At 37.7% G+C, this 18,571-nt stretch overlaps 1 protein-coding gene across 1 annotated transcript; it reads left to right on the forward strand.

Moving 5' to 3' along the window:
* The first annotated feature begins 1,182 nt into the window (after nt 1–1,182).
* On the forward strand, nt 1,183–9,862 carry stx19 (syntaxin 19). The gene is made up of 6 exons (XM_084908673.1): nt 1,183–1,380; nt 3,696–3,853; nt 4,522–4,818; nt 4,938–5,174; nt 5,529–5,741; nt 6,594–9,862. The coding sequence occupies exons 3-6, from the start codon at nt 4,597–4,599 to the stop codon at nt 6,828–6,830; spliced, it is 909 nt and encodes a 302-aa protein (XP_084764799.1). The 5' UTR covers nt 1,183–1,380; nt 3,696–3,853; nt 4,522–4,596; the 3' UTR covers nt 6,831–9,862.
* The last annotated feature ends 8,709 nt before the right edge of the window (nt 9,863–18,571 follow it).

The raw sequence follows: 18,571 nt of genomic DNA on the forward strand, positions 1-18,571 counted from the left end.
AAAAATTACTCCCCTGAAAATGGTCAGATATAAGGACTGGGCTAAAAATAAGCAGCCAATGTCCAAAGAAAACCTTTGAAAAACCTTCAGAAAGGCTGGAGAACTATTGCTCAAGACCACTTAACCAGACCAATTACAAGCAATATACGTGTTTTGGAAGTAAAATACGAAGAAATCAAGTGGAGCTTATTAGTCTAGTTTTGGTACTTGCTCTTCCTCTTTTACGTATTTGTTTTTGTATCACAAAAGTAGGAAACTAAATGGAATAGGTCTGTTTGTGATATCCAAGTGCTCTTTCCTAATACACAAAAAAGAAAAAAAAATGAGTACTGTAGTACACAGTACTGTATTATAAGTCCTCTGCCTTTTTTAGTATTTTAGTCTCTTTTGCTCTTTGGCAACATTTTAAAGCTGTCTCGGATGAAGTAAATAAACAAAACAAAACAGGAATATATGGTGAGTCAGTATATCTCATTATTTCTGTTCCTTCTCGCACATATATAGTTTCCCCATCATTGCTTGACTACCAATCTGAATTCTGAAAAACAGTTGCCACAGTTCTTGAAAAAAGACAGTAATTATGCAACCAGCATCCAAAGTTTCATCTCAAAAAGAGTGAACTCTTGTCCCCACTGAAGTCTTCTCTCATCCTCAAAACTTCTCTCCCCTCTCTTTCTCTGACAGCGCAGATCAAACAGCTTTGCACAGCGTGTTATGCTGCATAGCACAAAGTGACTGTGTCCCTTCTTGTGTTGAAAAGGCTCCTAGGTTTCAGGGAGCTTGTCAGTAGAAATCTGTCAAAAGTACTCAGCTGGGTCTGTTGGACTAATACCCAAAGACCATGAGGGCTTACCCCAGGAATCTGGACACTTCACAAAGAAATTAACTTAGCAAATCAAAAGCTCAACGCCCTAGCTGACACCCTAACCACAGTCCCCTTTGTTTGGTTTTAGCAGTGTACACAATACACTTCTGTTTGCTCTGCTCTATTTTCCTGCCCAGGAGTAAGCCTGAGGGTAGGGTTTGTGTGTTCTCTGTACTCACCATCCTGTCTCTCCCTCTTCACTTGTTTCTGTATGTAAGCAAATAAGCCTCCAGTCTGCGTTCCTATTGGTTTTACCCAGGACTTTCTCTAAAGAAGGGGAGGTCCTTGATGCCAACACAACCACACTTCCTCAAAACCTTCCTGTGAGGGTTTGCAAGTGTAACTGTCTTGATAGTGGCATAACTGTTGCAGTGTCGTTCTGATGACCATCCGGTAAATGTAAGGAGATCTAAAGGTGACCTGATATCATCAAAGACTGTTTGTCTTGGACTACATTCCTGGTGTGAATGGTAATCCTACCAGGCAGCCTATGATGGAAAACTAACAACGTTAAGGTAAAATACATATTTCAGATCAAACGATTGTTATAGCCTCAGAACTTTGTTTCTAGAAACATACTATGATTTGTATTTGAAGGACAAGAAAACGAGACTAAGAGAAAAAGAAGCTGAATGTCCGTGTATGTTCAGTGTTTTTATTTATTAATAGCAAGCACAACTCCAGCTAAAGAAAGAGAAAAAGTTGGACCAACTACTTTATCTGTTACATTGTAAATGAATTCTTTCAAGACCAGCTTACAACATACAATTGCCTGACCTAGGAAAAAAAGGCTACAACAATTGAGAACTCCTCCTTCTCTACCTGCATTGAAATGGGAGAATGTCATCAGAAACACAGGAGAGGGAGGAGATGGATGGGTGGAAGGAAAATATTTGCTTCTTTCACAGACCAAAAATGTTTTCACAGAGTGAGACTGAACTCCTTGAATTAAGCTCTATTCTGTTCCAGGTTTTTAGGCTAAACACAGGAGAATGTGCTCTCAAATCCTTTGAGCAATTTTTTTAATCGGCTCTTCCATGCGGAGCAAGTAGGGAGAGCAAGAAAGAAAAAGAGAGAGGGAAAGAGTTCACCTCAAACTATACTTGTACATTCTTTGAACTCCTGTGAAGTTTGTATAAGTTACAATGCACGCTCACACTCACACACACATAGGATCTTTCCTGTTTGAAATCTATTCAGAAGTGGGATACTCTGTGATTTGAAACGCTCCATTTCCCCCCCACACAATCATGTGCTTGCAAAAGATTATTTTACTGCCTCTAAAACTCAAATCCCTGTGTTGGCTAAAGCATTTTAAAAATGTTGGTATGACCATTTTAATGACAGAAATGTGCAGCTGAGTGCACTTCATTGGTCAAAAGCATGTAGAAAATCTAAGTCAGTATCTCATGACTTCAATCAATATGCAGGAAACCAAAAAAACTTCAAATTAAATGCTTTCTTTAACAATATTTCTTGAGATATCGTTTTAATAAACTTCCAACTAAATAATCAGATGTTTATCCAAGTGACGTTATCTGTTCTCTGAATTATTTAGAATGCGACAACCTGGCGACAACCTTCTCCGTCTTCTGTTTTTGTTGTGTGTAGAGTTAAACACAAACAAGTCAGTTCCCATGGGAAAATGAGCTCAAGTCTCTTTGACTGATTCCACAGATAAACTTTCTCCCTGTTTTTCTTTCTTGTTTTTTTATATATACAGTTAAAAATGCTCTGTACTAAGCAGAATCCCAATATGACTCATCATTTATGCTCATCAGAACAAATAAAGTTATTATATACATACAGAGTCAACTGCAAGATTACAAGCTTGATATACAAGTATTCTGTAAATAAACTAAGGGAGGGATTTAGGTGGTTAGTGACAGCCTTTGTATGAAAACTTAAGGCTTTACATAATACACACACACACACACACACACACATATATATATATATATATATATATATATATATATATATATATATATATATATATATAGAGAGAGAGAGAGAGATGCTCTGTCATAGGAATCTAAGGGTATCTTAGCTGTTTTTCCCTCTTCTGGACAGAGACCTGGACTCTCCTAGCGTTACAGCTAGGGTTACAGCTCCTAATACTCCTATTATCATTGCTCCAGTTGTTCCTCAAGTCCCTGGTACTTCTCTGTTTTCTTGTTCTTCATCTTCTTTCTGATGTTATCCGCTGGGATTGCTGTATCGATTAAACCACCACTACGTCTAGTTGGTTGGTCAGCAGCTGTTTGTCTGGAACTTCAAGTCCCACAGGATCTTAGCCCTGTTGTTCTCAACCACCTTTGGTGCTGTCTCCCATTGGGAGTTGGGGGCTTCTAGTCTATATGTAGCACAGATGTTGCTAAACACTGTCTCAACCACTTGATTGTCCTTGTCAGTGTACACTGTCCCAACTTGCGTCTTACATCCTACTACTATGTGTTGGACAGTTGCATAGTCTTCAACTCGGGTTCTGTCAGCTGTGGTAGACTCCTACCTCTATGGATCTGGTGCTTAGGGCTTGTTCTTGTGCTGCCATGATTAGAGTGTCTTGGCTGTCCTTTAGGCTGGCCTTTTCTAGCCACTAGTAGGATTTCTTGATGTCAGCCACTTTCTCTGTTGATAGCATATCCTATGCAGGGGCTTGGTTGTTCATGATAGTTCCTCCTCCTGTTCCTCGTTGCCATAGCTATCCTTTGAGTAGCTCATCTTGTGGACCATCTTCCTGAATTAACTGTGGATGCTTTGTGTTTCCTCTTTAATTGTGGCTCTGAACCTCACTAATTCTTGCCTTCTCTCTTCCCATTGCACTTAGAACTTCAGGCCATTGGACATTGGGTGCAGAACTCCATGCATTTTGAGAAGCCTCACGCTTTTCCAATCTGAATGACGCCCCAATGCCCTTGCAGTAGATCCTGCAAGCTAATCGGCTAGTTCACTTCTGGCATACAGCTTGATGTCATCATATGGGAGGTGAGTGAAGGTCAATCCACGCCTGAATCTATGTCCATATTCACTTTTAGTGATGAGCTAAGTTGAGGCTTACACAGAACAAAAGCTGGGATAGCGCAGCCATCTTACAGCAACCTTATTTGTGCTGCCACGTATTCATGAAGTGGTCTTAGTGTCTTCAGACAGTAGGCTTGGATCATATAAGGGCCTAGTGCTGTCTAGCTCTTCACTGCGGATACTCATTGAATGTTCAGAGCACCAGTTATGGATTTTTTATAGTACAACTTAGAAAGAAAAAAAAATATAAAATATTATTGTATTTCCTATTTTAAAATCATCTAGTATTGACAGAAGTACAAAGAGCTCCTTGCCCGTGACCCTATTGTCTCAGCTGTTTCCCTTTAGAATAATTGATAGAATACTCAAACCTCTTGATTTAGTGTCATTCTTAAAATTTAGAAACAATCCAGACATGAACTCTAAAAAATATCCATATTAGAACTACAAAATGTTATTGCGTGCTTTTGGTGAAAACAAGGAATAGGGACATAGTCATAGACACTTTTTTAAAACAGATTGACACATTCTAGCTTTACTATCAGTAGTTCACACTTTTGTACTGTATATTTTGTTATTATTTACTACAGTGTGTCAAAATGAATAATTTTTCTTTTATTTATTCTGTTCAGGATTTTCTCATCAGCACTGGCAAGATCTTTACATACTGTAATAACTTATAACTGTGAGAAGAGTGCTTTTTCATAATGAGAGACAGATTGGTGGAGTTGCAGCAGAAGGCTCAAGAGTTATCTGCGGTTGCAACTGAGAATACCAATCCTTTCTCAGTGGAGGATGATGATGACGACTCTGTGGCGTTTGGGGTCATAAAGCCACAAGCTGTGGTGTTTGAGGAGGAGCCAGTCATTCAGGACTTTCTATCAGAGGTTGAGCATATACAAGATAACATTGCAGTGCTGGAAACAGAGGTAAAAATGACTAAACTAGACTTGCATTTAGCATTTGTTTATTTATTTATTACATGATATTTGCAGGATATTACTTACTATGTTATTAACGTGTGTTTCCAAATCTTACCTACAAACAGGTCCTTAAGTTCACTCAACAGCAAAAGACCATGGTGGCAACCATGCGTCGTTTTAGTGTGATGAAAAAAGAGAGCAGCATAACACGAGACATAAAGCTCAGGGCCGAAAGCCTCCACCGTCATTTAGACAACCTTTCAAAACAGGTCCAGAAAACTATGGAGCAGCAGGGACCTACTGCTGCTTTAACGAGAATACAAAGCTCCCAACATGCAGCACTACTCCGCCGCTTCCAGCAGGTCTGGAGTATATTCTTACTATTTTTTTTATTTTGATATTTGACTCCTTTCTTTCTTTCTTTCTTTCTTTCTTTCTTTGGTAGATTAGTTTGAAATGAGTTAAAGTTACACACACACATACATATATATATATACATATAAATACATGCATACATAAATAAATATATACATTTATCTGTATTTGATAACATGAAAAGAAATGCAGTAAATGCACTGTGAACACTGTGAAAACTGTCACTGCACCAAAGACCGTGTTTATGTTTTCTACTGATGATAAAAAACATGGGACTAAAACGCCTCTCATTCTTCATACACGGTCTTCCTCTTGTTTCTTTTGGCTGTAATTATTTTCAGGTAATGCGAGAGTATAATGAAGGCCTGCTGACCAAGCAAGAGCGCTGTAAGCACTTCATTATCCGGCAGCTGGAGGTATCAGGAAAACCTGTAACAGAGGAGGAGGTGGATGAGATGGTGGCCACCGGAAATTGGGAGGTGTTCAACGAGAACCTGCTGAATGATGTCAGAATCACGCGGACACAATTATCTGAGATCGAACAGCGACACAAGGTAAGGGAAGCACAAGTAACTCACTGGACCAACACAAAGGTAACAATAGATTCTTGAAGGCATCTAAAACAACCAGCCATTCATGGCAAATAAACTAATTCAGTGCTCTTTATTTGATAGAAATTTGCTCCTTGCTATAGTTAGATATCCAGTCCGTTCATACTGTGAATGTGAGAATCTTTAATAACAAAAATTAACAAGAGTGGTTTGAGAATGCATATGAGATAATATATCAATATTCAGCAATGCTAAACAACCCTTTAAAAGGCTCTTGGATCTAGATCTGGATCCACAGTGAAAGCTAATAACATTGAATCTGGCCCAAACCCAACCTCTGATGAAATTTTCATGCAAATTCATTCGCTTTTTGATTAGCCCTGCTAACAAACAGTCAAACCTAAACAAACACATATCCTCTTTAAGGGAGGTAATAAAAAAGTGCCATTTTAGCATGTTTTACAAATACACTACATCAACTGACACAAATGGGTAAAGGAGCAGAAAAGGTTTGTACTGGTTGTTATTCTAGACATTCATCAGAGATTCGTGTAGACCTGGGACACCAGGTGAATAAAATTGACTCCTTGAGAATAGAAAGAAGTAGTGCTCTCTGTCCTAACGAACACCTTTACAGCCAGTGTTGAATACAGAGAGATGTGTTAGTGAAACAGGACATTAATCACTAAGTATATAAAAGTCATGAGAATGTTGAGCATTTTCCCATGCTCAGGTCATGTTCTTCCTCAGCCTGCTCCTTCATTGCGTCTTAAATCTTCTGGTCCTTTCTCCCATCATCTGACCAATGTCTCTCTTACCTGCAGTATTAATCCCACTATCCTTCTCCACCAACAGGAGTTGTTGAGCCTGGAGAACAATATGAAGGAGCTTCGGGACCTCTTCATGGACATTTTCATGCTGGTGGAGGAACAGGGGGTCTTTATTGAACACATTCAGACCAATGTAGAGATGACGCAGGATTACGTGGTTGCATCTAATGAGAAGTTTAAGGCAGCTGCCAGGTACAAGAAGAGGAACCCAATTCGACAGCTTTGCTGTTGCTGCTGCCCTCCGTGGAGATGCTGCTTGTAATACATAGAATAATTTGAATCATAGCTTATTGGAAAACTGATTTTACTTCATTTTACCTGTTGGAAGTAAGTAACACTGGCTTTCAGTACCGCTAAAGTGACAGGAAAGGTACTGAACTTTTGGCTGTTGAACAGAGCAACAGTGAAGACAGATTCAACAGAGCATAGAAACCAATTAGGGGGAATGGGCCAGAATTGGTATGGGAGGCACCTATTTCATTCAAGAAGGTGTGAAGCGGCTGCTATTAGAAGAGACAGTTCTGTGAGTGCTACTCACCAACACTGTTGCTTACTGGAGACCTTCACTGTCATCTGACAGAGGTCACAAACAAGGGGAGGCCACTGACTTTGCTACATCAGCAAGACTGATATCTCACCGTTTTTCTTTTTTTTTTTTTTCTTTTGTCCTGCTACACGAACTCTTGATAATGACTTGTGGCTTGTTTTTAATACATTATCTGCACTTTAAAATGTCTTTCCTTTTCTTTTGAGCGCAAACATAAATTTACTTTAAGAGTGGCATAGAGCCATTAGATATTCATTCCAGTCTTGGTCCACATGCTGATGGAAAAAAGTTGTTTTACAATTAGTCATTAGTCTCATTTGCATTTCAAAGTAAGATCATTTTCAGTGAAAGAAAAAAGTAATTAATTTATGCACTTTCACATAGACGTATTCAAATAAAACTTTGAATAATGAGGCTTGATCAAAATATTTCTGCCATAATCACAAAACTGCAGGAAATCATCGAAGCCATTTGTGTAAAAATAAGAGCGAAAATTACATTTGAGGAAATTCATTAAATTCTTTATGTTTTGCATTTTGAGTGTTATCAATTCTTTTGGAACCGTTTCATTGTTCAGATGAATATTTTGCACCAATATGCATCATTATTAACCAGACGAATACACTACACAAAAGGGAACTGGTTTCAGAAAAGGAACCAAAGTATTGCTGGGAATATGTTGACTGAAAAATAGAACCAGCAGACTCACACATGATGACAAGTAATGATCTTCTTTCCCCCATTTACTTAAGTTAACTGTATAATATTAACTAACAATCCCTGCTCATGACAAAGCCAAAAATAAGTGCTGCATTAATTCATTAATTAACTGCTGACCTTCCTCACTGGAACAGCTGAAACTCCTCTTTTTGTCTACAGTGCCAGTGATGTTCCTCAGTGAGTCATTGACCCGTGTTCTCGGGTATCCGGGACAAAATACAGGTGAACTAGGTGTGTCAGAGCTAGCCTGGATAATCTGGTTTGTCTACTATCCCAGGATAGTTTCCACATAACAATCCCGCATTCCTGTAGGAATACTGTGTGTACACATAGCAGTTCACTTCAAACGCATGGTAAGATGACATGCCTTGGTCAAATAGTCTTCTGCTTAACTATATATGTGTATATACAGGGAGTGCAGAATTATTAGGCAAGTTGTATTTTTGAAGAATAATTTTATTATTGAACAACAACCATGTTCTCAATGAACCCACAAAACTCATTAATATCAAAGCTGAATGTTTTTGGAAGTAGTTTTTAGTTTGTTTTTAGTTTTAGCTATTTTAGGGGGATATCTGTGTGTGCAGGTGACTATTACTGTGCATAATTATTAGGCAACTTAACAAAAAACAAATATATACCCATTTCAATTATTTATTTTTACCTATGAAACAAATATAACATCTCCACATTCACAAATATACATTTCTGACATTCAAAAACAAAACAAAAACAAATCAGCGACCAATATAGCCACCTTTCTTTGCAAGGACACTCAAAAGCCTGCCATCCATGGATTCTGTCAGTGTTTTGATCTGTTCACCATCAACATTGCGTGCAGCAGCAACCACAGCCTCCCAGACACTGTTCAGAGAGGTGTACTGTTTTCCCTCCTTGTAAATCTCACATTTGATGATGGACCACAGGTTCTCAATGGGGTTCACATCAGGTGAACAAGGTGGCCATGTCATTAGTTTTTCTTCTTTTATACCCTTTCTTACCAGCCACGCTGTGGAGTACTTGGACGCGTGTGATGGAGCATTGTCCTGCATGAAAATCATGTTTTTCTTGAAGGATGCAGACTTCTTCCTGTACCACTGCTTGAAGAAGGTGTCTTCCAGAAACTGGCAGTAGGACTGGGAGTTGAGCTTGACTCCATCCTCAACCCGAAAAGGCCCCACAAGCTCATCTTTGATGATACCAGCCCAAACCAGTACTCCACCTCCACCTTGCTGGCGTCTGAGTCAGACTGGAGCTCTCTGCCCTTTACCAATCCAGCCACGGGCCCATCCATCTGGCCAATCAAGACTCACTCTCATTTCATCAGTCCATAAAACCTTAGAAAAATCAGTCTTGAGATATTTCTTGGCCCAGTCTTGACGTTTCAGCTTGTGTGTCTTGTTCAGTGGTGGTCGTCTTTCAGCCTTTCTTACCTTGGCCATGTCTCTGAGTATTGCACACCTTGTGCTTTTGGGCACTCCAGTGATGTTGCAGCTCTGAAATATGGCCAAACTGGTGGCAAGTGGCATCTTGGCAGCTGCACGCTTGACTTTTCTCAGTTCATGGGCAGTTATTTTGCGCCTTAGTTTTTCCACACGCTTCTTGCGACCCTGTTGACTATTTTGAATGAAACGCTTGATTGTTCGATGATCACGCTTCAGAAGCTTTGCAATTTTGAGATTGCTGCATCCCTCTGCAAGATATCTCACTATTTTTGACTTTTCTGTGCCTGTCAAGTCCTTCTTTTGACCCATTTTGCCAAAGGAAAGGACGTTGCCTAATAATTATGCACACCTGATATACGGTGTTGATGTCATTAGACCACACCCCTTCTCATTACAGAGATGCACATCACCTAATATGCTTAATTGGTAGTAGGCTTTCGAGCCTATACAGCTTGGAGTAAGACAACATGCATGCAGAGGATGGTGTGGACAAAATACTCATTTGCCTAATAATTCTGCACTCCCTGTATATATGTGTGTGTGTGTGTGTATATATATATATATATATATATATATGTGTGTGTGTGTGTGTGTGTGTGTGTGTAGTGTTTAACTATAATATACGTATAGTCAAACACTACAAGTATATTATAATTTTAACTCTAGCTGTAAATTAAGAATACAATTTGATCAAGAAAATGTTAAAAAGTTACAATAATGACCTTTAAAAATTGTTTAGTAAATTACACATCTTTTTTACAACTTTTAAATGTAAAAGGATGTGTAATTTACTTGTATTATACTGTTCCCTTAGATTTAGAAGGAGAACAGGGTGCAACATGTTTGATGGCTTCTTCTATCTGACTGAAAAAGTATTTTCCTTAATCTAATCTTGCGTGTTGTACATCAGCATTTCCAATATTAAAAAGCCATCTTGAAACCAAGACATTAATGCATGAAATATTTAAATTTAATCGCGTATATCAAATAACAATACACGACAGTGCATAGTTTACCCTTTTACACTGACATAGTGAGAAAAAATGAGACACTGCTGCAAATTGCAGGGTTACTGAACAGCAACAATGCCATCCAGTGTTCACTAAGATAATTACCAGTTTTTAAAAAAGTTATTACTTAATATGACAGGGCATGCTGATGACATGACTGTGTAGTTATGAAAGTGCTGGAACAGAAAATAAACAGCAGACGGTTTTCTCCTAAAAGTGCAGAGATTTATTTTATATATATTGGTGTGGGACTAGTAACACAAATATTACTCAGATTAGATGAACACTGCAAGGCAGTATAAAGATTCAGCTCAAACCATGAGAAATACAAACAGTTGTCAGCAAAGCCTAGGAATAAAACACCTTTTTTTTCTTGCATTGGTTCTATAACCAAACTGCAGAAGAATTGTGTTTTTGTGGTCTAAGTAAAAACTGTTCAATTAAAATGCAGATGTAAAATATCTGTGAGATATTTGCCATGACAAATGGAATAACCCCCTTTTGACTCTAAGGTAAATGAATGTATTCACACAGCATCAGTGATTGTGACACTTAAACTTTACTATTGTGAAACTTGTATCTTATACTACTCTATTACTCTAGTAGCCCATGACAACAGCAGGCTGCTTGAGAGCAGTTATCAGTTCATAAAGCTATGGACATCCATTCAGACTCACCAGCTTTTACCCAAAAGTCTGTTGCTTTTTCTTCCTCCTAGCAACAACTTGCTTCACATTCAAAAGGTTTCACTCTGTGGGAGCGGCTCTGTTCAGCAAATATGTTCAGATGTTGAGAAGTTCCACTGTGGATTTATCTTGTTTACCCCCAACACTCAAGCCCTTATCCAATATTTCATCTGAAATCCTCTAGCCTGGAGCCAATGTAAAGTTTGTTCCTTTTAGCCAAATCAGATTTTCTTAGACAGTCGGTTTGTTTGGACCTGCTCCACCAGGCCAGCTCATACAGCTGTTATGAGAAGTCTGGACCTAAAAGCAACATGTCCTTACTATCCACTTGTCCAAAGAAGGACACGTTTTTCACTAGTACAGTCTAACATATGAAGCAGCATTTTTGGGTCCTAACCTCTTAAAGTTTTTTTTTTTTTAAGGTTGTTTTTTTAGGAAGTTGGGTTTGTTTTTTTTTAGTTCTTTTAGTTATTTTCAAATACCAGAAAATGCTGATGAAGGATAGGTCATACTTATGGTTTCTAATTTAATGCTCATGCAGTTCTCAGTGTGGTACATTTGCATGCTACCTATTCATGCTACCTATTTGTCTTTGATGTCAATGTGTAAAAATTGTGTATGTTTCTGTTCTGTGTCTTATGTACTGTTTGTTTGTATATGTGTCTTTCTTGCTGCTGTTACACCCAAATTTCCCCTTGTGGGACAATTAAAGGATTCTTCTTCTTCTTCTTCTTCTTCATTATAGTACCACATATTCATTGTGAATAACTTTACTCAATTGCCCAACGGCCCATCAGTCATGTCTGATTTAACAATAATGTGAATAGTGTTCGTGGGAATTTACAATGCAGATGACTGCTGACAGGGTTGCAGTGACGTCTGTTTGTGGTTATGTACTGTACATATTTCTTCTGTCTGCCCTGTCAGTCACAACATTGATCCCAAAGACTTTCTCCAAATGTCTGTAGAACATCAAAGGAGCCCTCCGGTGAGTAACACCAGCTGTGGTTATAGAGAGCTGACATTACTTTACTGCCTGGTTTTATCACACCCATCAAAATCTGAGCACGGAGATATCAGTGCCCTCAGAAACACATAAATCACAAAGAAACTGTAGTGTCAGTGTGGCACCTCCTTTGGAAATGAGTATGGTTAATAATTTCATAGCAGTGCTGTTTGGTTTCTCTGATGAGAAGGCAATGTCCAGTTTCTGATAAATTTGAACTATTTCTTGACCATATTTTATACCTTTTATGTGTGATGAAAATGAAGTCAGCATTACTGTTGGTTTGAAACAGGGCTGCTTTTAGCCAGTTATCACGATGTACTTGGAAAAATAATAGGTGAGCAACTCGGAAGGTATGTGTTACCTTAGCCCAGAGAAAAGAGCCCATTTCTCAAGGTACAACTTTGTACAATGCCCCAAAAATGCACTAGTTAAACACTAATTCCCTCCATGCATTTCATTGTGTGATTTTTCGTAAGCAGTGCGTGAGCAGTCTGAGGCATCAGATTTAATTCTGTGCGGCAGATGGGTTCGGCTTCAGGGATCTTATGTTACTTGACCGTAATGGGAAGTAGTGAGCAGTGAGCAACTTTGGTTTATACCCAATCAGTTAAATGGTAATGGTGTTTCCTTTCCTGTTTTCTCTCTTTTTTAAACTTTTGATTGGGTGGGAAAGACACACAATGAGCCCCTGTCCATAGCTCTGTCCAAAGCTGTCGCCAGCCTAGGTTTGAAACAGGAAATGAACAATGCTTTGTTTGGCCACTGAGGTGCTCCAGTCTTCTTTAGTCTAATATAGTCTTTATACATGATTTTCCTCAATCATATTTATAACAAGAGTTGAGGGAAATAGCATAGTGTTCTCACAGAGATATTTTTAGGGTAGGTCAGTCTTCATTAAAAAAATGAAATTGAAATTGTTTGAAAGAACATAATCTTAATATATAATTAAATTTTAAGGATGGGCTCCTGGTTTTCAGGTGACATTTCAGTTTTAGTTCTGGCCATCAACTTTTGATACACATCAAATATGATATATAAAAAAAAAACCCTGAAAATATCCTAACTGAATCAAAGGAAAATAAAATCATTGGTGCTTTAAAGATTACAACCATTTGTAATACGTATCAGACAGAGTAGTTATGATGGTAGTGAGGTACAAAGTTATAAAATCCAAGCAATGGTTTTGTTAATACAGATAGTAGTTAGATAATATAAGAACAGTACTTTACAGGATTGAGATCAGTTATTTTTCAGCAAGATCTAGAGAGAATGTATAACAATGTATAGAAGATCAAACCTTCTGTCCATGATAATGATAAAAAAAATTTTTTGTTTAAGTAAAATCAAAGGGCTGTTCTTTCTAGATGCATTTTGTTTATGTCAGATATTTTACATTGACCTTATATTGACTGACATAATATCTATTCATGCAGTCAGTGACTGCATGAATAGGTATTCAGACACTTTCCTTTCATACCGTGCTATCATTCCTAAAGAGTATAAGCAAGTCCATAATATAATGGATAAAGTGAGCCATCTGCTCATGGAATGTCTTATTTTGTCATTGTACATTAAAGACTTTTGAGTAGAAAAAACACTATTTCTTAAATCTATTGCTCTGGTAATTATTAGATATAATTGAGAGTGAGAATGTTGGAAGGCCAATAAGACATTAGCCTCTATGTACTTTGTAACTTTGCATAATTTTTGTCACTTTTACACCTCTCAAAAGTTGTTTGTGCTCTTCTTTCCAACTTATTCTAATCTCTTATAATAATTTCTTAAGATGCAAAGGTAAGCTATGGTAGCCCAAGATTTATAAGCCAGCTAATGTCAAAAGTTTACTCTTATATATATTACCTAACATAAGATAAATGTCCCAACTTAAATCTTTTCTCACAGTGATATATGAGCTTCAGTAATAAGAGCTTTGAGAAGGTCAGAACTTGATTTCCTTCTGTGAGCCATCTGTGACGATCCTATGCGGATACAACAAATGGTGATGGCCACATCTGTGTGTATCTGCTGCAGTGGCTTAAAAGATATTTTCATCTTCTTGACAGGTGTGTGGATCGCCACATGTGAAACTTGTGTAAAACAAAGGGAAGCAAGTATAGTACGTGTCACATGGCATCGTTTTTATGGCCACTGTTCTTTGCAGTGATGGGAGAAAGTAAACTGTAACTGCAAATCCACACTGGGATCCTGGCATTGTATCAGCTCTCCAATAAGAGTAATAATGTTTGAAATGGTCATTGTATGAATGTTTATGCTTGGTTTGATCTTTGTGTATTTTCTGCTCCTCCAGAGATACTCAGCACGCTACACTCAGATTCCTTTGGCTTGGGTTCAATCAAGATTTTTCCTCCAGAATTTTCCTATTCCTCTTGACATATGGCGTTATGATATTGACAGATGTGTGTGATATGGGAAGACGCGAGAAAGCTTTCAGCAGGGGTGACGCATGTTCCAAGCCACAGCTGCAAGTTTGAAAAGAACCTGATGTCACACCGTCATTCAATTCAAGTGAATATAGTAAACTGTCAATCTGTGATGCACTTTTAATGAAAAAATTAAAACCTACACAGTCATCATTTATGAGCGGATCTAGCAAGATTCAGGCAATAAAAGTATTACTAACACGGCTGTTATTACATTTTTTTAATAATTATAACATAAAAAAACAGAATTTAAATTCATATAACTTCATTTTTGAGATACAAATACATAAAAAGTAAGATATTCAAATTCCTTCTGTATTTAAACATGCAATCAACACATAGCACAAGAACTGTTTAAACAGCATTTACAAACCTACACATATCTGTGGACAATAACACAAAAATCATAACATAACAAACTTATCCAAAAACATGTAAAACGTTTAAATGGTCCTAAGCTATTTTTTCCATGACTCTGCACAATTCTTAAATACATTTAATACAATACAAGCATGTGGTTGGTTCTATGTAGCTATTGAAACTTTGACACATCTTAATTTTTCAGGTCTTTAGTTGTATACCTCAGTATCATATATAATGATTCAAAGGCTTTCACAGGCTTAAAACAGACTAAGTCATAAAAACCATATGCCTTTTAGTCATATCTACTGTCTTAAACTTAAACAAACAACGGAACAGACTTATATATAGCTATCCACCTCGGTATTAAATGTTTACATTTAGCAAATATGATAAATTTCCCAATTCAGACTCTAATGGGTAAGTAGTACTTATGACTTATTTTAATTGCTTGTCACTTGATGACTTGAGTCAGAAGTTTGTATTCCAGTCTTTTGTTCAGTGGAAACATTCTGGATAACAGTTTATTACTAGTGACTGAATTATTGAATGAGCTTTCTTGTTAGGCCCTTCATGAAATGGGAATTGACCAGCAGAGGGAGCCGAGATCCAAGAATTACCATACTTCAAATGCTTTGGTGTCTGTGACTTCCCAACAAAGTAATAAAACAATTCTCTTTTGGTGCGCACTGGAGTCGTGAAAAATTATCTGTTACTGGTCTTAAACAAGATAAAACCTGCATTTAGATGTATTGTAACTCCAACCTTTATAGCATCGCTTTTTATTCTGTGCTGTTGAATATTGATTCATGGCCTCAACAATGAAAGGTGAACACAGGCAGGGGCAGTCAGGCCACAGCTGACACACACATGAGGATGGAGGAGAGGTGAAAATGAACTGAGACGTGGGTGAATAAAACATGTCTCTAAGGACTTTGCCTTGTTTCACTCCTCTGTGGGCTCCAAGAGAACTGTGAGCCTCCCTGATGGTAAATCCTCTCTGTAATAGGAGGGCAAATACATTTAGTCCCCTGGGCAAACACACACACACACAGTGTTAGACATGTACGTGCAACGTATTCACAGGCCGAGACACATCACTCGCAATATGTTGTACAGCTGTCTTTTTAGTGCTGTTAGCCTTCATTTTTTGAAAGTAGCGTTATCTTTTGCAGCACTGCCTCTTATTAGTCAAAATGATTGCAAGTGAAAATGTGCTATCGGTTCAGGGGCTAAATACACAGGACATTTGTCTGACCTTGTAAAAAAAAAAATGCAGACAAGCTATTAAGACCTATTAACATGATGCTGTCGTGGTCCACTCCATTCTATGTAATAAGTAATACGATCTTGACTCCATGCTTTATTCTACCTTGTCATCAAACTCTGCAGAAAGTGATGAGATTTCTCCCTGAGCTTCATAATGTTATTTACTCTATTGGATAACAGTGTGGGGGAAATAGTTGTGTGGTCTACTGCAGAAGCAGTAAGTGCATTCAGCACAATTTCTGCTATCATAATCAAAAGTGGAAAGTTGAGTCTAATCTCAAAGATAGACCGAAGTGCACTGCTGACATTAAGATAAACTGTAAACTGTGACCATGTGTGTATATAAAGACTGCAAACAATGCCAAATATACATGTTTTTAAGAAAAATAACAAATTTCATTGTAACATTTAGATGGTTTAAACTTACAGTAGAATTTTAAGATAAGTTTCAGCTCTACCATCATTAAGTTGATAACTCAAGATAAATGAAAGCTATTTAGACTGTTAAAAAAATCTTTTTGCTCTCTTAGATCAAAATGCAAAACACATTTCCTCCAAAAAAGGAAGACTGATCAAGCACAGGAACTAAAGTTTGGGATTTCAGAGATTTCTTCTCTTGAACTGGGAACAGACAATATCTGCTTCTGCAGCATCTGGCATAACTGTTATAGCATAACTGATAAGCATAAACATATAAATGAACAGTTTACATAGTCTTGAAATAGTTTTGAAAGCAGTGGTTTTGCACTCAGACGAGGCAAAATAAATATAAAATAAGCTGACACTGACTTTTTACCACTAAAATTTGGTTCAGATTTTTCAAACTCCTAATTATTGATGTCTTCCTGTCACGTGTGAAGTTTAGTTTAGTTTTTTTAAATTAATTAATTTTTAGGCTTGTGATAGTGTGCACGGCAGTGTGAGTAGCATTTTTGCTGAAGGAATTCAGGGAAGTCTTTTCAATGCTCACCACAAGATAATGAAGTTTAAATATATCTGAAATGTGCACCTTAAATTAAGAGAGATGCATTAGCAACAGCTTAAAATCTCCAAGCAAAAATTGATTGCTACGATTATAATATCTCATTTTTTGGGTTTTTCAGTGAAATAAGTACTACAGCTCCAGGAAGAAAGTCGAGCAGCCAACGCTCATAAGGGTTCTCTGGGTTATGGATTACAGTGGTTTCACCTCAGTTCAGAACTCACCTCCGGGACTTCATAAAGCTCCTGACTCTTGGCCAGACTCTCATTAGGCCCACACAGCCCTTTGCCCTCTATCCGACAGCACTTGGCAAGCGCTGTAGTAAATGGGAGTGAGTCAAATGTCTACATTTGTGAAGCCAAACCATATACATCACAGCTCAGTGACGAGGACATAAACACACGCATTAAGACACAGTCCTATGCGTGAGATGATTTACAGCAGTGAGGACAGCTTCTCTCTGAAACATCAGAATTCAGATGCATAATCTCCTTAAATTCTGCCAATTATTTATTTATCACGACTTCCTGTTAAGATAAAGACGCTCCAGAGAGCGTAGGACGTGTTCAATACAGTGAAAAGAGACAGTAAGAGTAAAGGACTATGTGCTTTATAGCTATTTTCTAATTACAGCAAATGTTTCTTTTGTAGTACAAGTAGATTATGATAGTTTTTCATGCTATTCTTTCTTTTTCAATTAAATCTAACCTCATTAATCCACATGGTTTAAATCTGTGACCACCGTTTAACTAAAAATCTGAACCAAGTCATCAAGTTTTTGTTCAAGCATTTTGTGAATCAGAATCACTTACCACTGCAAAGTAAACACCACAGTACAGTACTGTGATCTGTTACATTGCACATTACTATTGCATTTTATGCAGAATGAATTTATCTCTATAGACTTTGATATCATATCCCTTTAATTTCCTCAATTTATTTGAATTCATGCCTAAACTATTTCTCCTCCATGCTTGTTTAAAACGGACGTTGGTGAAGAAGCAATGTCATTTACTTTCACTTTTCATAAGGCATTCCATTTTTCACTGTCTGTGAACAGCCTCTTGTGTCGGTTTAAATGGAGTGTATTTAGAGGAGATACTGGGCTTCACCCTGAAAATGACTGCTGACACTTTACAGACATTCACTAAACTCTGTGCTGGGAATGGAAGTGGAAAAAAAAGACTAATAATGAATACATTTTCCCTCATCCACGTAGCCAAGATATTCTATTTACAACCCATTTCTTTGGGTCTTTATATCCAGTTAATGAGATTTCAAATAAATGTAAAGTGAACTGCATTTAAATTGCTATTCAGTCTGGAAGCATGGCACTGGAAAGGGGAAGGATTCCGCCAGATGACAGAAGAGCTATTACCAGACCGCTGCGTTCGGTGAACAGAGCAGGTCTAGGAAAAGCAATAAATGGTAGGCACTGGTGAGGATTGTTTGAGGGCTTGAGACTTCTAATCTAGTGAACGTGTTGAGAGGGAAAGAAAATAAATAGAGAAGTGAAAAGATGTTGATAATAGAG

This window comes from Perissodus microlepis, chromosome 16 (assembly GCF_051167445.1).
Source record: "Perissodus microlepis isolate ML-2025 ecotype Zambia chromosome 16, ASM5116744v1, whole genome shotgun sequence".
Taxonomy (NCBI): Eukaryota; Metazoa; Chordata; class Actinopteri; order Cichliformes; family Cichlidae; genus Perissodus; species Perissodus microlepis.

Coding starts and splice junctions, on each gene's coding strand:
- stx19 (XM_084908673.1), top strand. CDS start 4,597: ATGAGAGACAGATTGGTGGAGTTGCAGCAGAAGGCTCAAGAGTTATCT. Junction 4,819..4,937: donor TTGCAGTGCTGGAAACAGAG/GTAAAAATGACT, acceptor ACCTACAAACAG/GTCCTTAAGTTCACTCAACA. Junction 5,175..5,528: donor TACTCCGCCGCTTCCAGCAG/GTCTGGAGTATA, acceptor AATTATTTTCAG/GTAATGCGAGAGTATAATGA.